This window comes from Falco naumanni, chromosome 9 (assembly GCF_017639655.2).
Source record: "Falco naumanni isolate bFalNau1 chromosome 9, bFalNau1.pat, whole genome shotgun sequence".
Classification (NCBI taxonomy): domain Eukaryota; kingdom Metazoa; phylum Chordata; class Aves; order Falconiformes; family Falconidae; genus Falco; species Falco naumanni.
In genome coordinates, this window is record NC_054062.1 from 9,170,257 (window position 1) to 9,193,001 (window position 22,745).

General features: G+C 45.2%; 1 protein-coding gene across 5 annotated transcripts in view; it reads left to right on the forward strand.

The window, feature by feature from the left end:
* Positions 1-21,972, forward strand: part of DDX31 (DEAD-box helicase 31) — a 50,636-nt gene extending 28,664 nt beyond the window's left edge. For 2 of the 5 annotated variants that reach the window (XM_040605664.1, XM_040605665.1), the window contains 3 exons: positions 5,037-5,148; positions 10,443-10,623; positions 21,541-21,972. In XM_040605664.1, coding sequence (XP_040461598.1) covers positions 5,037-5,148; positions 10,443-10,623; positions 21,541-21,640 — 393 coding nt within the window. In that variant the 3' untranslated portion in view covers positions 21,641-21,972. The other 3 variants (XR_005829571.1, XM_040605666.1, XM_040605667.1) reach the window with 3 other exon arrangements.
* The last annotated feature ends 773 nt before the right edge of the window (positions 21,973-22,745 follow it).

Genomic DNA, 22,745 nt, shown 5'->3' on the forward strand with positions numbered 1-22,745 from the left:
AAATAATTTTAAATAGTTCTTCTGTGTATAAATACTTCCCTGTTCTCACAAATGTGCTTGTAGGTAGGTAACTTTGGGGTTCCTTTAGGGAGTTTTTCAACAATTACATTTATGCAGAAATTGCACTTTAAATTTGTTGCTGACGTGGGACAGAATATTATCTGTTCTGGGCTTGAGGACAAATGCTATTTCACGGAAAATGGGCAATAAAAAAAAAAGCATGTTTTTTTCTAGGAAATCATGATTTGGCTTTTGAAAAGTGGCAGGAGAAAATGCCTGCTGAATGTTGTTGAATGTCAGAGCCCAGTACTTGCAGAGGTCCAAAATCTTTGATCTGTTTGGAAAATTCTCACCTGAACATCTCGGTGCCTTTGTATGCCTGCCTTTGGAACAGAATAAAAAGCAAACAAGTCTGTCTGCTACCAGGACTGATCAAATTGGTATTTCTACCACGCTTTCAAAGTGTAAAATACTCTATGCATCTAAGCACAGAGTACTGTAAATAGTCTTGTTTTGTCTGTCTCCTTTTTCTTTCAAAAAAACATAAAACCAAACCATATTTGAAAGTATTGCTCTGTTTTTTGCTCAGCCGTGCTGCCTGGGCATGCCCTGCCGTGCCAGGTGCTGTGCAGGAGTACGTGCGCAGAAGGAGCTGGTGCCTTTCGCTGGCATTCGGAGGTGGGATTGAATTCTTCTCTTCCCTCTGCCATCAAAGTGAATGGGATTTGGCTGTTGGCTTCACTGGAGCTGGGATGTATCCACTCTGGCTGTAGGATGGTCTGAATCTGCTACAGGAACTTATAAATACAGAATAACCTCTTTTTGTATGACTGGGAATCTGAAAAGATGGGGACTGAGAAATAGAGTTTCTCTTTATGGCAGAAATTCTGTATCATTTAGGGGGGATGAAATTACAGTAGTTCTGTCAATATCAAGTAGACTTCTTCAGGAATTACTTGGAAAATATATTAAATGCAATAAAGGATTCATTCTGTTTATTTGCTTTGTATTTTATTGCCATCAGAGGCTCTGAAGTGGTCTGCAGTGCTTTCTCAGAAGCTGCAGGGGCATGTTTCCAACTTTTTAGGAGGGTTAATCTCCCTTAAATTCTGCAAGTTTGCCATAAAGACAGCACAGCAAGCTGGGAATGCAGTGGGGCATTGCATAGGGCAGAGAGCGACTGAGGACTGGTTGTGAGGAGCTGAGCCTGATCCGTTTGTGATGTTGCCATTTGAGAGGGAGTTAGCTTTGCTTATCAGCAATCCATGCATTGAGTCATGTATATATTATAGTCATGCACACAGGAACCTCATTATGATGCTCTTCAGTTCTCATTGCCTCAACTGAAGTCCATTATAAGTACCACATTGGAACATGTATTTTTTGGGCTTCTTTGTGCAGCCAGGGACCAAGCTGAAGTGCCTGTAAAATGTATATTTTATATTTAGGTATATAAAAAATATATGTGGCTATGTCTGGGTGCGTGAATGTTCACCTGCCTACAAAGAGAATAAATTTGATCTTTCAACTTTTATGGAGGGGGGCAGGGGGACTTGGTGAGTTCTAGAGAAGGTGTGTGGAGGTTAGTAAAAAGTTGTTATTAAAACAAAATCCTTCATTTTGTTTTGAAGTATAATGGAAACAGGAGATGTTACAGCCTGGCTTTTTGGTGCTTTTTTCTCCATCTTTTTTTTTTTTTTTTTTTTTTTTTTGCTGTTTCAAGAACTTTTCTACCTCAGTCTAGTTATACTGTATTTCAATTCCTTCTCCTATTAATATATTCCCTTAATGAAATCAGAAACTTTCAGTACTTATCCCAACCTCTCAAACCTAAAAACTGCTGTCCTTATAAAGTTTCCTCCTTCTGAAAGAAATAAGTATGTCTTTTCCTGGTGTAGTAGGTGTTTGGGGGAGTCCCCCTTATGTCCTGAACCATTTAAATAACATTGCATCCAGGCCTGTTTCTTTGTTTGTCTTATAAATATTGTTGTTGATCACCATCATTGTGCTAGTGGTTAGGGATCTGCCAGAACAGGTTTAAGCAAACACAAGATAGAAAAAGTTCGCCTATCCCACTATTTCTCCATAATGGCAATAATATTTCTTACTTAACAGATGTAACAAATTCATCTAGATGGAGAGCTGATCAGGCAAACCTCTGGGGTAGGCTTTTATCTTTTGGGTCTTGGAAAAATGCGTATGGTCTCCAATTAATTGTCCTGTTCATCCGAACCAGGATACAAGCAGGATTAAAGCTTGCTTGTGTGAGTAAAGCACATAGGATGGCTGCCAGGGCACTTCCAGTAGCACTGTTTTATTTGATCTGTCCAGACACTCACATGGTGTACAGGTTTTATTTTCACAGTTTGGCTCAGAGTCAGTTTTAAATTTAGATTTATTTTTTAATTATTAATATTATTGTTTTTGTTTGGTTGGGTGGTGGTTTTTTTTTTTAGATGAACCTCCCTGGAAGGCAGGAATCAAACACAGATTTTTTTTATTTTTTTTCATGCGCATTAGGGGGCAATTTTAAAATGAGATCTGTCTCAAGGGGCTGAGGGGGATAAAAGACAAGGTGGAGATGGGAGGAGGGGAGAAGCTGTTTTCCGAGTACATTATGTTTCCTGCCATTTGCTTTTTTTCATTTATTTCTCTTGAACTGACCTCACACTTTGGAAATTATGCACCTAGTTTTTTATCCCTCATTTTTGTCTTACTTTTTTTTTTTTTTTTTTTTTTTCCCCCAGCACCAGGCAGAAGAGATGCCTCATTTTGAAACCTAAAGGGGGGAATAAGAAAAGTCCTTTGTAATATATTGCCATATTATCACTAAATCCCCTGACAGTTGTGACACAGAAGCAAGTCACCTGTCACTTAAGCTTGAGGTCTCTTTAATTTTCTCCTGGAATTCGCACCAGGCTGTCTTTAATTTGAGGCCTTTATTGGAATTCTGAAACCTTTCTGCCTCCCCGGTGCTCAGATCTATTCTGAGTGCTGTTACAGAATGTATACAATAACCAACAGAGGGATTCAGAGGGGGCTGAAGCACTGTTTATTTAACACTCTGGAGGGATTTTCGTGCTTATTCGGTCCTGGCTACCCGGCTTTCAATATCGCTTTGACAACCGTTATGCCCTTCTCATTAATTTTAAACAGTTAAAACACAGGAAAAAGAGAAAAAGTTTTCATTATTAAAGTGCTTTACTTTTTAATAACAGAGGATTCTGTCCGCCAGGGGAAAGGGCAAACCTCACTAATTTCACATTCATATTAAAAAACGCTGGGAAGGTGACACTTTGTGCTGCCAGGAGGCTTAACAAAAGGAAAGTGATGGGGGCTAGGAGGAGCAGGCGGGGCGAGAAAGTTTTATGTTTCACGTCAATGGAAACTTGTTAGGCACAGCGACAAGTGTCCACTTCAGGAAGGCAGCCCCACTCGTAGTTTATTAAACCTTTACAGAGGCCCCTTGACTAGAGGCTGTCTCAACTGATTAATAGGCGCCCGTTAAGCCAAACTAAAAGGTGTCTGTGAAGCGAGCTGTGTCAAGTCTTTCTGGGGTGGATTGGGAGACAGACAGCAGAGACCAGAGACTCTTCAGGGAGCCTTGAAGTGCCCACCCACCGTTGTCTTTGGAGATGCAGATGGACTGTTAGTCCAGGTAGGGAGTGAGCAGGAAGGCTGGTCCCCATGTGCATTTGCTTTGCTGAAGAACAGCCCATTGGCTGGAAGCTGTGGATCCTGAGATCAAACGAGGGCACTACAGGGAGTTTAGGCTACGCTGGACAGTCTGTCTCTGGGCTGTTAGGCTGTAGAGCGGCAGATCTGGGTCAGCAAAGCATTTTCTATAGGGTGTCAGCAGCTTCCACGATGCCTGGGGTTCACAGTGTGAGTGTGATACGGTTCCCCTGGACTGGCAGTGGTGCAAAGGTGGTGCTCGCAGCTGCGAGGGAAGGAGGGGTTTGCAGCGGGGAGGAACAACAGGATTCTCGCCTTGGCACAGGCCTGGTGTGGAACCCTGGGAGCTGGATGTTTGTGTTCGGTCAGTCCGGGTCAGATGAGGGGTTGCCCAGTGTCAAGGTTCTGCCGTGGATCTGGCCTCTTAGACTTGGATGCTGGTTCCTGTCTGGGTAGCTTTGGAGAACTGTGGCCTTTTCTTAGGAGAGGTTCGCATCCTTGGATGCTTGGGTTTGCACTTTGCTGTCAACTTTCCGTCAAAAATTCTCTTGTTTTCTTGTCCATATTTCCTTTCTCTGCCTGGGTACTTGACAGAGAGAGAGACAGCCTCTTTTCTCCTCCCAGTAACAGCTTGCTCCCAGGAGTGTTTGCTTTCCATTTCCTGAACTGCATCCTACAGTCTGATCCTGGCAAAGCTTGAGCACATGCAAAGTTGGCCTTTTGGTCTGAGGAAGTATCTTCTGTCATGTCTTTGGTCTTATTCTAGAGGAACCACGTGATGGCAGTTACAGTTAAGAATCACTTGTTGACCCAGAAAAAACTTCATGGAGGCATCAACAGCGAGAAGTTCGTTTAGGTGGCTTTGTTCACGGAGACTGATTTTGGTCTGTTGTCTGGAGCTTGAGGGTGAACAGAGACCTCCTGCCCCATGAGTGCCAAGAAGAGACCAGGTGTTTTGAGGAACAGCACAGGGGAACTCGCAACATCAGTCTAAAACTGTTAGCATAGAGTCTGGGGGCAGTTATTCCAAGTAACTCCAATGGAAATAAGCAGTGATATCTGGCCTGTTGAATCTGGGAGGAAAAAAATAAAAAAAGGCAAAGGAAAAAGATACGTTATAGATGTTAGAAAACACAAAATTAAAACTGATTTGCTCTCCTCACCACACAGTGCTCACTGGCTGCTTTGACTTTAACATCTTTATCTGTATTTTTTTTCCTCTAGTAATATTGAGAGGATTACCTTTGTTGGCCCCTGGGTGGTTACTGTGTGATTTTACTGTTATTAAATCTATTGTAAACTGCTTCATTATTCCTGACTCAAATTCTCTCTTTCCTCTAATCCTCCCACCTCCCTTGCAGAAATCCTGTGGCACGGACCCTCAGGAAGTCCGGGAGCGGGCCACAGTCTTGCAGACAAAATTTGAAAATTACGTTCACTCCAGCGAGGGGACTGTCCGGTGGGCAAAGAAAGGTCAGTGTGGTTCTTTTCAGATTATTCCAGAAGGACTGACATAAGCTGCCAAGGCTTTCTTCTGGGGGAACACTTCAGGGAAAAGGCCTGGAAGAAACATTTTGGGGCCGCTGGGCTCTGTAGGGGGTTAAGATGGGCCCAGAAGGCTTTGTGATGATATTAAATGCTAATTTCTTGCATTCCCATATTACGTGAAAATGAGGTTTAATCTTGGCTTTCAATAGGATTCACATCTGAGGGCTCTGACCCTATCACATGAGTGAACAGATTACATGTGTTATGCTGGGAAGGTCATGGGTGCCCAGCTTAACCCCATGCTGGTGCAATACCCATTAGGTGCTTTCAGTTTACACCAGGGATGAGTTTGAAGCCTGTAAGACAGGATACCTTGGGAGCAACTTTTAACAGGTAAGGATCTTAGGCTGGAGGTCGTTGTGTGGGATGGGAGAAAAATGAGAAAGAGAGCAACTACTCAAAAAGGAAAGAAGGAAAACTGGGATGGATTTAATAATAATTGTAGCTAGGTGCAAGTCTGGGATTTGATCTCCCATCTGTGCCAAGCAGGATGTACAGTGGTTGTCACTGGGCAGTACAAGAAACTTCCCTTCTGCTTCTCCGCCTGGGAAATCCAGAGGAAGGTGGATTCTGAGGAAGGATGAAAAACTTGCTGGGGACGTGGTAGGAAAATAAACACTAAGCAGTCTCCTGAGAAGAGCCAAAAAGGTGGTGCCGCGCAGGCCCTCTCCTGTGTGCTGTCCCATGGCTCGGTGAGGCTGATCTGGGGGCACCTGCGAACTGAATAGCTGTTGTAAAGGGGGTGCAGGAAGTCAGGCCCCAAAGATCCATGACAATTACTTGGAATTCGGTTATTCAGTATTGAGACGAGTACACAAAATGCATATTTTTTATGCAAGAGACTAAACCATTCTTGCTCACAATACGTAGCACTAGTGCCTTTCCCCTTTTTTTTGAGTCTCCTCTTCCCACCTTCCTCCCTTTTGGAGGGTTTTCTTTTTCACCTCATTTGTTACTTTGATCTGAGTCAAATCCTGCTGTCTGAGCTTGTGTAGAAATCCTGTTGATTTCAGTTCTGCAGCATTGCCAGTTAGATTTGAGGGAGGGGTCCTGGTGACATGAATTTTAATGGTCTACGTAATTTCTGTTTACCATTATATCTACCTGCTGTATGCGTGTGTGTACAAGTGTACCACATGGGCTGTGTAAATCACATACTAAGGGCCCCAAAACCAAATGGGGAAATTGGCCTTTGAGCTGTACAGTGTCATCACTGAAACTGGGTAAGGGAAGGCTGTTCTCAAGTTGGAAGTTAAGCTCAGCATTAAAATTGTTTGGAATCATGCAAAGTGATTGTTCAAGAGGTCAAAGGTGCTGTGCTTTTCTGAACGTTGTACTAATCTGTTAGGTGATGACACAGCAGAACTACTAGAGTTTGTACTGTAACTACCTGCTTACCCAAAATTATTCTGCATGCTTTTAATGATGCATGGCCGTATTGATGAGCGAGGTATTTGAGTTCCTACTGTTCCGCTCTTTGCTCTACCTCCTGCTACTGCATCTCACTGAACTGATTTTTACCCTGCTTCAATGGTTGCAGTGCTGATTATTTTTTTTTCATCAGGATTTCAAAGTATCTTTCTCCTACAGTGAAAATGTTAGATGCTTGCTACACGAGCAGCTTGCACCCATGTTCAGGTGTGTTGTGCTACTTGACTGGTGTAATTACTTTTATAGCTGCACTTTCAAGTCCACAATCTCAAGGTGTGGGACAAATATGATCATAATCCTTGATTCTGCATGGATGAGCTTCTTGTTGCTCCCCTGGGATTCCTTATACCCCATGCAAACTTCAAACCTGAAATGACTGTGACAAGGAGAACATCTGAATGGCTCTGGTCACACTTTGAAAACCTCTGTGGTTTCTCTCTCTACAGCGTATGTCACTACGTGCACACACATCCTCTCTGCACACTTGTTGCTGACCTCAGCACTAGTAACTTTTTTAGCCACAGCCAAGTATAGAAAATAGATCAGGAAATGCTGAAATGTTGTGCATCCCATTTATCTTGTACAGGAGCACTCCACCTCTTTTTCCTACTCTGCTATCTACATATGCAAATTTTCCACTGCTGAGTGGCTTCCATAAGCCCCCTCTTCCTCCCCTCTGCGCCAGGCATCATGAATAATTAACATGGCAGCTGGCTTTTGCTTTCATGGCAGACAATCAATTGGAAACTGTGCCAGAGATGCATTTGTTTCTCTCTCTTTTTCTCTTTTCCCCCATTTTCTGACCTAGTCAATGTTAATAAGCAGTGTTTCCATTGCAGCCCGCTTTCAAAAGCCGAGTGGCTCCCTGCCCACTCACCCCTTCTGCCTCTCAGTCCCGTGTTTTCCAAACTCAAATCAAACGGTTCAGTGAAGGTGCTGCCCTTCAGACTTGACTGACTGGTCGGTGGTGAGGGTGGGAGGAGGGGTACAGCTGGGCCCCGCTACCTGCAGGACGAGCCTCGTGAAGTGTGGAGCTCCTCTTGGGAAACGGAGGACCCTCACCAAAGGGTTACATGGTGATGGGTACTCGGGTTTGGAGCTGTGGGGACAGGTAGAGCTTAGGAGATTCCGATCCTTCATGCCGCTGGAGTTACAGAAAGGTGAAAGAAGGAAACCCTGCTGTTCTCCTCTGTGTTTCCCCATTTTTTAGCCAATAGATGAGCATTTTGCCTCATCCCTTCTATCATCAGCACCCGTGGGTTGGGAAGGACAGCAGAGTTACAGGAGCCCACTGCTGTGGCACGGTGCTTGAATCCGTGCTGGTTTGGGTGCATCCTTCCTTCCTGTTCCCGCATGCTCTGGGCGCTGGCAGAATGCCTCCACCAGTTTATCCGACCGTGTGGCTGCGGCTGTGCTCTGGGGCCGGCGCTGGGAGCTGGCTGCCAGCTGAGTGCGTGGTGAACAGGTTATGTCACCTGTCTCACTTCCATATCTCGTTACCCTCTTGTCCCCTGTTAAAAACAAACAAAACCTAGCTAACCATCATGTGTAGCGTGCCTTGTTGGTTTTTTTTATTTAACTTCCCACACTTAACATTTCCTATAGAGAAGTGGGAATGCACGGGTGCAAAGGACAAATCTAAACCCAGTCTCTTAAATGAGTGCAAGCCTGAATCCCACCCCATGCCAGTACACGTTGCCTTACTCCTGTTGGTGTGGCAAAACCTCCAACAGCTCAGGCAGTTTGCTCCTGTGGCATTAAGATGAGGGACCCTTTATGTGACTTATGGCCTGGCCAGCACTGTTACCAGTCTTTTTGAATTGTTTTCATAAAGCGCTATCTCTTTGATCACAAAATTATAAAAGAATTTCAACTTTTTTGAAAAATAAAGCTTTTGATATTTGGCGGCTATAATAAAAGCTGGACAGCGTGACTCTGACAACACTGAGAGGTCTCAAAACCCGATATTGAAGATTTTTAAAAGAATCACACCCATTGAAGGTCTTCATTTCGATCTCACGGGGGCTGTAATGAGCGTTAGCAGCTCGGAGCTCCTCAGGGGTAAGGCAGCTGCATGCGCTGGGGTCTCATCCTGCTGGTGCGGCAGGGCTGTTAGTTCAGCTCTGGGTTAGTGCCATGCAGCTCTCCCTGGTTTTGGGGGCCCTGACTCAGACCAGATGGGGCAGTTGTCTGGCAGGGCTTTGGGAAGGGGGGGGGCCTTTGGCACTTTGATTCTCTCACTCTGATCTGGGGAGTTAGGAAAGGCTGCTGGCACTGTCTGAAGAATTGTGGGAGGTGAGCTCAGCCTTCATAATAACAGGATCCTTAGTACCAACCATTTCCAATGCCGTGGGAGACAGCTCTATAAGCTCCAACGGGACCAAATCTGGAGCAGGAGCAAGTTCGTATTGTTCCTTTTGAAGAGTTACACCTCTCATAGCAGGTGAATTTGGCCAATAACTTTATGAAAAAAAGCAGCAGAATAGGGTTTTTTGAGAGCATTTGAGCTGGTTTATAAGCCCTCAGAAAGATGGCCTTCAGATGAGACACCAAGATGGAGTATTTGGAATTTAGTATTCTCTTTTTGGGAAAACACAGGTCTCTTGATGCTCAGATGCCTCTAAAAGAGTGGCACTGTGAAATTGGGAAGAAGGTGCAAAAAACTCAATCTTTTCTTCTCATCGATTGGGAAAAGGAGTTCGCTTTACTCAGTAAACAGAGCTTTGATGGATTCCCTGGGTCCTTCCAGGAGCTGATCTGCTAAAATGACATTTTTATTACTGTTCATAAACTCCAATCTCCGGCTGCTGCCAAGAGATTAGACATAAGCTGTGGGCAAACTTGCCGGTCCAGTGGCTCAACAGGCAAGGGCAGGAGAGGTTAGAGTTTAGAGCTTGCTGCTGTCAGGGGTCGAGAGGGAGAGGAAGATGCAGGAGGTGGCACAGTGAGGGCTGGGGGGCCACGGGAGGTTTAGCAAGCAGAGGAGCAGCGGGGGATTGAAGGGAAATGTTTTCTGAGCCGTAGAGTTTCCTTACTAAAAGTCCCTCTATTCCCCATAGCAGAGAGGACAGCCTGGGTGTAGTTAATGCTCTGGGTATGTGGAGGAGCAGTGGTAGCGTTCATTTTAGTGGATGATCGTCTTTAGAGCAATGAGCCCTGAGGGAAGGGCATTACAGGAATATAAAGATGTGAAGGGAAATTTGCACACAATTCTATTATTTTTCCCTTTTGAGAAGGTGAGCTCTGTTCTCACTGTGATGATAGTCAGGAAATCCATCTGGCTCTTAGATATTTATAAGGGACTAGCTGGTAACTGGTGAAAAATGCATGGACTACTGGGACTGTAATACCAGAGGAGTCTTCTTATGCCATCTCCATGCTTCTCTTTCCCTCTCTTCATCCCTGTATCTCTATTCCCTCTCTCCCCTTATATGCTACCATTTGATGTCAATGACTTTTCTTGTGAGATGTGCTACAGCCATCACCCTTTGCGGCAGAAGGGGCATCCCTGCAAGAGGCAAACCTAATGCAACTTAATGTAGCTTCGTTTCAGTTCCTAATGCTTCTCCACCACCTACCTTCTCCTTTTGGGATTCTACTAATACTATACAACCTTCAAATTTTTAACGTACCAACCTTTTCTACCAGCTGCTGACCAGAAGGTGTCCCAAAGGACAAGACCAATGTCCTTTCAGCTGGAACAGCTGAACCTTTAAGTGTATATATATAAAAATGCAGTAGCAAACAAGAATTCACTTCTTTTTTTTTTTTTTCTTCCCTCTCCACAGCACTGCAGTCTTTCCTTTGTGCCTATACCACCTATCCCAGGAACCTCAAGCACATCTTCCACATCAAATCTCTCCACCTGGGTCATGTGGCCAAGAGCTTTGGCCTGAGAGATGCCCCCCAGAACCTGACTGCTCTTCCTACTGCAGGCTCAAAGAAGAAAACCAAACCAGGACGAAAAAGGTAGGCCAGCTTGATGTTCCTGAGCTGAGGAACACCGTATTGCAACCTGTGGTGTACCTTGCTCCTCAAGATTGTTATGCTTGCTCCAGGTATCATCAAGTCATAGAGCGGTTTGGGTTGGAAGGCACCTTCAAAGATTGTGTAGCCCGGCTCATGGGCACATCATGTCTGATTGTTCCCAAGAGGCTAAACCATGGTGAACCATTCACTTTAGGTTGCATTGCTCTCTGAGCTGTTGTTTCATTCCCCTTTTTCTAATGGCTTTAGGGAGCCTAAATATTACATTTATTAAAACAACTTAGTTGGGAGATTTGAGTGGGAATTCAGTTTAAAAAACCCAAAAAGCAACAAACAAAACCAAACCAAGCAGCTCGCTTTGTGGTTTGACTTCTGATAAAGATGCTGTTTTTTGAAGGAAGCTGCTAATTCTGTAGATGTACCTATATAGATCAGCCTACGTGTTGTTGCAGCTTTTCAATTTTCTGAGCACTTGAAAAACACCATCTTCTATGAGTCTTAGGAGCAGAAACAGCCTAATTTTTACTTATTTGTACTTCACTCAAGTGACTGTGAAGGATGAGGAAGGGTACAGGCAGTGTTCCGGAGTGAAGCATGAGGCTCTCCATATATTGGAGTGGTTCTCTTTCTTGCACGGGTCGCTCCAGCAGCAGTCCTGTTGTCATGGCCAAGCATCTTTGTAGTAGAAGCTGCCAGATATTTTCTGTTTGCATCCCCACTTCCAGTTGCATGGTCCTACAGAGGACTGTGATCCCTGGCTCAGAACTGACTGCCGTAGCAACTCTTTGTCCTCATCCCTGTGTAGGGAAAGGCTCTCACAGATACAGCTGTGCTTATAAGTACTTGCTGTTGGTGTAGGGCATGGGATGATAAAAGCGTCAAGGAAATAGCAGAGAAATTAATATTTCCAGTTCTCAAATTTGAAGTTGACCGTCCTGTGCATTGAGCAAGGCTGTATGAGTGCTGATTTATCTCTCAGGATAGTCTCTTCCTTCCTGGTCTTGACAAATAGCACTGCATCAGGAGCAAAGCATGTGTCTTACTGTCTTTAAAGGCCTTCTGTGGCCTCCTCTGGCCTTTTTTTATCACCTTTTCTACACTAGACAAGCAGTATTTTGTAAGCTTTCTCCTGTAGTTCACCAGCAGTTTCCTGGCTGTCAGATTTGCCACAGGACAAATTGTGTCTATCCTTGCAGAATGGTCAGATGCAGCTTCATAAGATGACATTAGATTAGTACCTGAAGGAAAGGGGAGGACTACAGTGTTTTTGTTTTTTTTTTTTAGTTATTAATTGTATGATTGACTGTAGTTATGTAAGTAGAAGTCCAAATCAAAGCACAGGTCTGTTGGTAGAAATGATCTTTCTACAAACTTGTGCTCTGCTGCCTGTAGATTTAAGTAGTTCTGGCACAAGCATTTCTGCAAAATCATATGAAATCTCCCAAGAAGCATTTGTGGCAAACCTAGGGTTACAGTTCTTTCCCCTTTAGTGCACAGACAGGGCTGTTCCTGGGTACTCCTGCCCTGTGTAAGGAATTTGAGACTCCTGATGCTTCTGGAGGAGCAGAGCCCTGAATCTTCTCTGCTTGAAATGGAGCTGAAGGTGCTCAGTACATCCAATCCTTGCTGCTATGAGTTCCTTTCACAGGGTGGGTAATCCTCCCTTTTGAGATTACAAATGTTAAGGGCTCACTGACTTCCCTGGCACAACAGCAGGATATGAACCTCTGGCTTGCCAGTAAAATCACTGCAATAATTCAAAAGAGGAAAATCTTTTTTCTTTTATCAGTATCAGTTGTGACTCTTTCCATGTAATTGTTGCTGCAAACTTTATTAGCAAACGTTAGCCTTGCGATTAAAGCACTAATCCACATAATTGTTCCTGGGCTGGTGACATCTCTTGCACATGTACATATCGGAGGGGAGGGGGGCAGGGAATGCAAGGGGAAGGGATTTTAAAATGAAAAAGTTAGAGACCGCATTGTCCTGCTTTGAGAAGCCACCAGGGACAGGCCACCGATCTGCCTCCTGCTTCAGCTGACCCTCACCAGCAGATGGGCAACAGGATGGGAATGCCCCTGTGAGCAGGGGATTTAACGGAGCTTTATTTCAGGAAGAATAGCCTGATTAGCCGATAAAGAGCATGTAAGATGGTATGGGGTGGGCTTTGATGTCTTGCTGGCCCAGCAGGGTGTCAAGCTATGACTGACAGTAGCGTGTCACAGGATTACTTGGCCTGCAACAATGCCTCTCTCTGTTCCTATGATGTTGCTACTCTGTTAGAGCTACTTTTTCCCTTGTTACGAACCTCTTTTAGACAGCGTTCCTCCTCCCCAAGTCTTCATCCTATTATAGTACAGACAAGCTCAAGATACAGTAGGTAGGTTATGCACAGGATGCGTGGAGTTGGGGGACGTGGAGGTGTTAGAACAAATGGTCTGAGAGTGATTTGAAATCTCATTTGCACGTGGATCATATAATTGCAGCTCAGGGAAAGTGGGCAGACTTTGCACAGGTTTGTCGTGGCTCAAGCTGCAGATTTCAAATCTGTGAGCATCTGGAAAGTTAAGACCCTGCAGAAATAGCCAGAGTTGTGATGTGCAACAATTGTTCTCGCCTGTGAAACTTGCTTCTAATCAGCTTTCTCTGTGTGTGCTTTAAAAAGAAGAAGGAGGGGGGGGGGGGAGATATTAGTATTTATAGGATAGCTTAGAGAAAGTGAATATAGATTCAAATTCAGTCTTCACTACCATAAATTCACGATAGTACTGTTAACTTACAAATAATTGCTTTTGATTTCACACTGACAAAGCAGAAAGCAGAATTTAGCCTGCCATTTAGGAGACAAATGGGTTTTGATTGTAAAATGCAAGGCTTGAAATTACAACAGCGTAGTCACAGAGCAATCTTTTTAATTATATTTCTCACGTGATGCTATGAGTGTTGGTTGTCGTATTACACATTGTCTCCAAACATCCAATACTTGGTTTTAATCAGTCTGCTCACTAAAGCCTCATCTCTCAGCACCTGCCCAGAGAATAAAGAACAGGCAGTCCAGGTTGGAAGTGGGGCAAAAGCAATCATTAAATGTTTCCTTAAGAGGACAAAGAAAACTTTTCATTTCTTTTGAAGTCTCCTTTTGTGCTTAGCACCTCCTTAGAGAGCCTGCTTGGTGAAGGTGAGACAGGAAGACAGAGCAGCCAGGTGTGTGATGGTTCAGTGCTGCGATGTGCAAGCAGCCCCATCCTGAATGCACGTGTAAAACTTTCATGTATTTTTTTAAACCTCTTTGTGCAAACCAACTGGCCCCTTAGCTGTAGTGGTTCTTGCAAAACCTGATCTGAAGATGGAAAAAATAATTGCTCGTGATTTTTTGGGGAAAATTGAAATGCTCTATTTAGGTAAGAGATGAGCACATGAACCAGATACTGCATATTAAGTTACAGTACATCAGCTTAGTAAGTGTCTAGGCTCATGCTTTTGCTGAAGGGTAGATGCAAGGAAGCTGATCTCACTTCCATTGAGGGATTAACTGTCTTTCGGTCACTGCAGAGAGGCAGCACACACAGGAAGGGGCTGACATGCCAGCTAGACATGTCTTTTGACTTTTTCACAATGCAGATGCCGAAGACCCATTGCCGTTCTACCAAGCAATTGCTGTGCTACTCAAATATTTTGCATTTTGGATCAGTTGAGGTTTACGGGATTTTGTGGTGACCGATGGTCTGTTTTCTCCTTTTGAACTCTGGAAGACTGGTGTATGATCCCAGAGGGCTTCACTGTAAGGAGGAGTTGCCACTTAATTTGCCTTGTTTATGAATTCAAGCCATTACAAAGCAAGAGGTAAATCTTTAAGTTCAATAGATTCTGTGGAACTCATCGCCACAGGATATCTCTGATGCTACAAGCGCTCAGAAAGATTGAATTTATGTATGAGTATTCATTGGTGCTACATCATGTGCAAAAAGTGAGTATAAAAATTAAGGTGAAAATCCCCTCATGCTTCAGAGTTTAAGTCCAACCCTTAACTGAAATGGGATCAAGAAAAGGTGTCCAGGATGCTTGTTTGAGGGCAACGTGAGGCTGCTCCTGTCTGTCTGTAGAGGGCCTCATCCGCTCGCTCTTCCCGGCCGGGCAGCCTGTAGCAGACCCCCACTACGATGTCAGCTGGCCTTGCCCTCCCTTTACTCCTGACCCCTAAGCTCTCTCAGTTGGCTCCTCATCGACCCCCAGGCAGGATGGCTTTAGACTGAAAGAGGGCAGATCCAGATTAGATATTAAGAAGAAATTCTTCCCTGTGAGGGTGCTGAGGCGCTGGCACAGGCTGCCCAGAGCAGCTGGGGATGCCCCATCCCTGGAAGTGCTCCAGGCCAGGTTGGACGGGGCTGGGAGCAACCTGGGATAGTGGCAGGTGACCCTGCCCATGGCAGGGGGGTGGAACTGGGTGATCCTTAAGGACCCTTCCAACCCAACCCTTTTTGTGATTCATATCATTATTACACTGCCAGCGCTCTGAATATGGATATCATCATGCTCTTAAGGTTTTGGCTGTAATATTATGGTGCTAATTTATTCTTCAGCATTTAGTGGTCAGATAGAATTAGACTCCTGGTGGGAAATACACCTTGTAACCCTGTGTGTCCTCCCTCACATGGCAACAGCAGCAATCTCCTTTGGGTGAAAGCTAGTAGCCTTTTACCTTCTCTCCTACCTCATATCTTTGATTCCACTTTTGAACGTCTTGGCATTGACAATTTTGGAAAGACTAATGCTTCTATTGACAGGGCTTGTGAATCAAGGCTGCAGCTGGGTCTCCCTGAACAGCAATTGTCTAATTATTAGAAGCAGTTTGCCTGCCAGTTTTTGTGCACCATTTGCAACTCTCCTAATATTGCTTGATTAGTCAAAATGCAAGTTTGGAATTCTGCCGGCAGGGAATTTAACTTGGTTTGGGCAGTTTGCTCTAGAAATCCAGACTGGAGCTCAGGTAAGAGCATGTTTTCATGGACTGAAGTGCAAATGGATCCAAAAATTAGAGTAGGAGATGTGGCTGCTGTGAAAGCAGACATCACCATCAGTCTTCATTAAGGCAGTTCAGGGACACTGATGAGTCCTTCTTACCACATCATGATAACAAAGTCCTGTTATGAAATTAAAGTTTTATAGTTGTAAAATCCATATGATTGTTATCTGCATGCAGATATGCCCTTTATTACTGTCCTCTTCCACCACAGCCACAGCACAGAGGCTTTGCTCCCTCTTTGAGCGAGCCTATATGGCTGGAAAACCTCTGTGCCGTTTGGTACTCCCCAAAAAAATTATCATCTCGCTCTGAAATATATTTTGACCTTTAGGCTGAGAAAGAGCCTGACAGAAGCAAGAATCCTGGGAAGTTCCCAGCCTCCCGGTGGTGCTTTCATCCTTTCTCCATAGGATGAAGACCAGGGGATAGTAGTGAAAGTAAAACCATGGGGTCTTGTCTCTTTCTGTGTAGCTGAAATACAGTTGACTTCAGCAGGGGTAGGATGTGCTTTACTGTTTAGCATACCATGGTGTGAAGGCTGCTCTGCTCGGACTGTTCTGGAACAGCGCTTGATGTTCGTTCTGACTGGGTAATAATTTTCCTTGATCTTCTCAAGCTAGCGTTTGCATCGGCTGGTAACAGATACCTAGGCCATCTGTTGACTTGTCGAGAGCAGTGTAGGATTGCTGATGAATTTCTTGCCCCCCAGTCCACAAAAAACAACAACGGAAAACCCAAACCGAACAGGGTTGTGTTGGCTGCAGATGGTTCATCCAACACTCTAAGTAGAAAAAGCAGGTGTTGTAGCAGCCTTGGCCCAGAGGTAACCCAGCTCTGTTGCTGGCACAATTTCAAAGAGCTGTTGGAGATGCTGTCAGGCAGATTGATAGCACGATCCATGTTGAAATGTTTCTGATAAATGAAACAACCTACTCTTGTCTCCTCCAAAGACACACCATGAGTTCTGGGACTATGCATCAGAACTTTATGCCCCTTCTCCCTCAGCTGGAGCAATGTGGGAGCCTTTGGTTGCCGCACGTGCTGTGAGTTGGTTAAAGGTCGCCACACTTGCTGCACTGCATTGCACCAATGTTTTCACACAGCTTAAGACAAAGGACCAGACAGCAATGCCAACCGCATAGGAGACACCTATCTCTCTTAAGAACAAGCTTGCTCACCATTCAGGTAAAAAGACTATCAAAGGCATTTTCTGAGCCATCAAATGATACCCAAGAAACCATGCATGTATGTGTACCGCTGCTCTGGCACGTAGGAGGTTTTGGCTTGGAGATCAGCTTGTCATGCCATTCTCTAATGAAGCAGGTGTGTCAATGAAACATACACACTAGAATTTTGGAATGAAAGCCAAAAAATGGTGTCAGATACTTGTTCCTTTTCTTACTGTTGTCACTTGGTCCTTTCACACCTGAATGTTCGACTGTCTCCACGTCCAGGATCATGGTTTGCCCATTGTAACGAATTCAGTCGGATGAGATCAGCTGGTGAAATTTCTTCATTCTTGTGAACTGCTCAGTAGTGCTCGGGACGTGAATGGGATGTTATATAGAAACAAAGAGTTTGTGTACGCTTTTCTTCCTCTTCTGTTTGTGCCTTGTAGCTGTCCATGGGATCTCAGCTATGTTGAACATCCTCAAAGTGTAGTTCAGCATGCTTGTCTTGGGGTTTTTTTGCCATAGTCTAGTCTCTGTTGCGCTACCATCTTGTTGCTAGTGATTGTGGAATTCGGCAGATGGTGTCTTCAGAGCTCACAAAGCCGTCGATGACCCCAGGTGTGTGGAAGTCACAGACTGAGCGTGTTGAAAGGTGTGTTGCGTGTAAGCTGGGTGGGGTTTCTGTGGCCAGGTTGGTATTGTGTGGCAGAGCAGAAGACAGAGCTGGAAACAACCGAGAGGATTTCAGGCAAATCACCTATGCTGCATTCACCTGTTTGGATTTTGGGTTGTTTGTTGGGTTTTTTTATGATGTGAAAAAAGATTTGCCTAGCATCTTCTTTGGTATTCTTGAGCAAAGCAAAGAGTTGAGAGTCAAGGGGCCAGAAAAGAAGAGCAGTCCAGATTGTTCAGATTTCCTCTGCAGTAGAGGGTTGGGCAGCACCAGCACCCCTGCAGACCATTGCAGCTCCTGAGTGGGATGGGGAAGGGGAGCAGCGTGCTGTGAGTGGCTCTGCAGATGGAGGTAGAAGGAAACTGAGGTAGAGGAAAGAGTAATTTTTTTTTCTCTTTCCTTCACTGGACAGTTGTTTTCTCTCTTGTTTCTTCCAGATCCTCCCATCCTGCCTTTTCATCATTCAGTTATGTATTCAGCAAGATTCGCAAGTTTCTCAAGTTTAAAGAGTAAAAGACATCATTCCAGTTTTCTGGAGGAGGGCAGAGCTTTTTTTATCTTCAGAAGTTTGTCTTTGGCCTGGTCTTCGGCCTTTCAGGGTATAACAAAGTCATCTGGGGACAGTTCCTCTGTTTCCTTATTGTCTCTTTGCTGAGGCTCTTGGTACCAGCTTTTGTGAGGTTGCAGCTTAATTACAGATGTGCGCAGGCAGCTGTAAACCTTGGTCTTTTATTTCTTCCTCTGCCTCCCTGAGGAGGAGAGGAGCTTTCTCAGACAGTGCCAAGCAGTTACTAGGCTCTCTGCCTTCCCTTCCTCGCTGTGCAAAGCACCTTTCTCTCCTCTCGATAATGAGGTGATTAGATAAATCTTGGGGTGATGTGGCTTTTGCCCTGTACCTGGAACATAAAGCCCAAAGCAGTGGTTGGGTCTAGGGTTCAGCCTTGCAAACGATGGGGTGATGTCCCCCGCAGCTAGCAGTTAGAAGGCGGTGCTGCCTCATCTCTGCTCACTCCTCTGGCTGCTTACCAGTTCCCATCTGTCTTTATGGGAGTCCTGATACCCTGTATCTCGTGTAGAAGAGGAGTAGTCCAGTGGTGCTTCTGCATCCAGTATGTCACCGCACCCAACGCCCAGCGTGCTGGACAGCAACAGAGAAGTCAAGCAGCGTATGTTCAGGGACAGGTTCTTCCTAACTCACGTGTTGGGGCTGTTTCATTTTCAGAGTTATGACTTCTCTATTCCTGTCGCATTTCCCCCCAGCTAATAAAAGTGGCTGTTTTCCCATCGGTTTGAACATTCCTTTCTCCTTCAAGCCCTGCTGAAATCTTGGCACGTAGCAGATTGGGATGGGTCGTAGCAGATTGGGATGGGTCGTAGCAGATTGGGATGGGTCGGTCATTAGTGAATCTTTTTTTCCCCTGCAAGTTCCCCTTAGCTGTGCTGGTTTGTAGTTCCCCACCTAAAGACTGGCTGTTGTGTTTGGAGGGAGGGATTTCCCTGCCCGTTATCAACATGGTGTGTTCTCATTAGGTCTCAATATAATGTGATATCTAGACGTGAGGTCACAGAAAGAGATGCTGACAATCCATGTGTTTATCCAGCGATGGGAACATGGGTTCTGTCTGTGTTGCAAAGGCATCTTACGTTTACAGCCTTTCTGTGAAGCTTTTTGCCACAGTATCCAGTATCACCACACAGCTCTCTTAAATTAACATCCCACCCAGCCTCTGGCAACAAGGAAAATGCGGTCATCCCGGGTTATGAGGTGGAAAAATGGACATGAAGGCCAAAGAGATTAAATGCCTTGCCCAAGGATGCTCAGAGGGTGAGTATCAAGGTCTCACTCTGCTCTCCTGGGCTTTGTCTCATAACCACAGGGCACCTTTCCTCGCCGATGTTATCTTGACTGCTCTGACAGAGCCCCAGAGACTTTCACCAGCTGAGCAGAGAGGGAAATTTACAGGTTTATAACAGGAATCAGAATCCAGCCAGGGATCCGAACCTCATGCACTTTTCCTGGTACGCTGTCGCTGCAGACCGTTGCTGTTGCCTGTGGCTCTTCCATCTCGTGGTTAAACAGGACCTTGACAGCTGCTTTGCTTCTCCCAGTGATCAGTGCAGGTTCCACAGCACAGCTCCATTGATTTTTGTGGCCCTGATAGAGGGAGAAACCTCCCTTTTCCCTGCATCCTGGCTTTTCTGTGTACAGCTGATCACCACAGCAGGGGGTATTGATTTACTAATTGGGCAATGATTTCACCTGATTGATAATAAAGCGTTGGACAACCTCCCTGCTGAGCTGAAACTCAGCCCGGCAGCTACTGGTGGATTACTTGTCCTTTTGCAGCAGATAGTTCCCTGTTGTTAAGTAAACTGATCTGTTGCTTGGTAACCCTCAAATTACTGTAGTAAATGGTTGGAGACACAAGGAAGGTGTCAAATAGAAACTTTATCGGGTGATGGAGGGTGTTGAGCAGAGCGTACAGCTGCGCTGCGCAGTTTTTGCAGCAGAGCTGGGTGGGTGGAGGGCACACCTTGACCTGGCACTCTGTGTGCACCCCCCAGCATCCTCTGTGCCGCTGGGGCCGGTGGGTTCAGCAGGGCGGTGGGACAAGGCACATCTGCTGCTGGAGGTGCTGCAGGATGGCATGCCCTACCATGGCTTTGCTTTGTGAGCTGTGCAGTCCCTTCTGAGGCAGTGCTGTCTTTTTGCTTAGTTTCTGTGGGTTCAAAGAGAGCGGTGGCTGCGCATCTTGTTTCTCTGGTATGCCCAGGCTCTAGCACTTCTGCCAACGCAGAATCTTTTAATTAATGTAAGAATGGAGACTACAGCAAGGTAGTGGAGTCTTTTCGCCTGTGTATTCTAGGCTTTCTCTTTCGGGGAAAAGTCTTTCAGTCATAAACAAAGACCCAGACAGCCAAGAGTTTGTTTCCCTTGCTGCCTTTGTGTCTTTGGCCTAATGAATAGGATGATCTGTTGCTGCAGCCAAAAATCCTTCCTTCTCCTGTGATCCCTGACATGGTTCTGGACACCTGGAGGGAACTACGAGAGGCAGTGCTGTAAGACATCAACCTTCAGGATTGCTGAGGTCCATGTGTTGTCATAAATGCGTGCTGGCGTGGATGTGGGGCTTCTCTTCAATTCCCTCATATTTAGAGGGACAGGTAGATTTCTGTTCACTTCTCTGGAAATTTTTGGGATCTGTTACTGGTCCTTATTATAAAGAGGAGAGCAGGGTGTGCAGCCCCGTTGTGCCCAGGGCCATGGGAACATGGCAGGGAACAACAGGTCCTGCACTGAAGAGAGGGCAGCTTAAATAAGCGAGGGTGATAGCAGCAATGAGGATGAGATTTGCCCAAGGTTACAGAGCAGGACAGTGGCAGAACGTGTGGTGGAAAAATGCTGAGTGGGTTTTTATATTTATAGCTGGCAGTTTAGGGCTACAGGGAGATCCATGTTGGAGTTTAGTGGCTGGGCAGAATGCAGCTACCTTTGCAAAAGCTGGTCTCTGGAGAGGGAGGCTGCAAGGTGCATGTGATGTCTGCAGGATGCTGCAAGAAAAGAGTCTGTTGGGTTTAGACTCCTGACATTTTCATTTTTTTGCTTGTTTGTTTGGGGTTTTTCTGTTTTCAAGCTCTGGATTTAAGCTCTGTTTATAAAATGTTTCCATTGTTCGATGTCTTAAGGCTGTTAAAATTTTTTTATTATTATAATTTTCAAACTGCTGTGTCACCTAATTCATCAGTCTTCAGCGCACAACCTTCCCTCCTTCTCCCCGCCACCCCTGCAAGAGCATTTGTACAGAACAAAGACTTGCTTTTAAAAACGGCATGATATTTTGCCACCTTTGTGAAAACCTGTCACAACAATATCTAATTTTGCATGAGACAGAATTTCAAATCAAGCCTCAAGAAAAGGAAGCTGTTCTTCTGCTAATGCGCAAATGTCACTTTCCACGGCTGTAAAATAAGTAACCCACCTAGCAGCATTTCAGAGAGAAGGAAATCTAATTCCTCTTCTCTTCCCTCAGGTCTGACCTTCTCAAGAAGACCCATGGAAAACATCGCCTCGCTGAGATCTTGCGATCTGAATATTCCAGTGGGATGGACACTGGTGTATCCAAGGTCTAGAAGAATTAAAAACAGAGAAAACCTGGCAACCAGCAGATTCCAGCATAAGCCGGGACCTTCCAGTCATTGGCTGCAAAAACTGCTTGAGTGCCTCAGCCGGGGGCCAGGGTGACCTGCCAAATCAACTGACGAGTGTTTCAATTTATCAGGCAAATATGGGAGGGATCTTGGGGATCTTGGCCTCCTCCCCTTCATTCCACAGGTCCAAATGGAATTGAATCCAGGCATGTCCTGTTGCACTGCTGCCATTTAATGTGGCTTCCTGAAGATGCACCACATTTCTAAGGTGTATTTTGCAAGAAAAATAAAAAAGGTTAAATATGTTTTTCAAAGAATTGTGATGTCAGTGTAACATGAAAGTGAGACAGGTGTACTCAGACAGGAGATGCTTGCTTGTTTAACAGACCTGTAGAAACACTCCACAATCTTGTTTGCTTGCTTAGTTTTAAGCAGATAAACAGGAGTGGCACAGGAGGTGGTCCAGGAACATATTTAAGAGGCAAGGGGAGGCTGCCCTTTCCCCTGTCATGGTACAGGTGGGAACTTCTGCTTCTGTCCCCGGTAACGCAGCCACGTTGCTGCCACCTTCTCTCCTGTCCTTTGCGTGCAGGGGCAAGGTCCATCCCCGGACACCCATCGTTAGTCAGATATTGCCATCTGCAAGGAACCTCTACATTTCAGTGCCAGTGGTAGGATGGTGGAGAACTCTTCAGTGTAATGACACATGGTCCCTTTGGGGCAGAGCTCATGGGCGCAAAACTTCATGTCAAAACTCCCGAGTTTGGGAACAAACGTTGTCACTGTGGGAAGAAGCCAGCGTGGAATCCAGCAAGCTCCAAACTTCTCCTTGCCTGCAGCATGTTGTCACACCTAATTATATAACACAGAGTATGTATGAAATGTCTCACCTCTCTGAACATTAAAGCCTTTGCAGGCTCTTGCTAACACTCGCCAGCAGTAACCCCGGCTTGCGGGGTTCTCTCTGCTTCGGCTGGGCTTTGTTTGAGCACATCCCAAGCTAATGGATTTGGCTTCTTGCTTTTCCCATTTGCCTTTTCTCTTGTTCTTGCTTATCAGAGAATTGGGACTGCTGAGGAAAAGATGC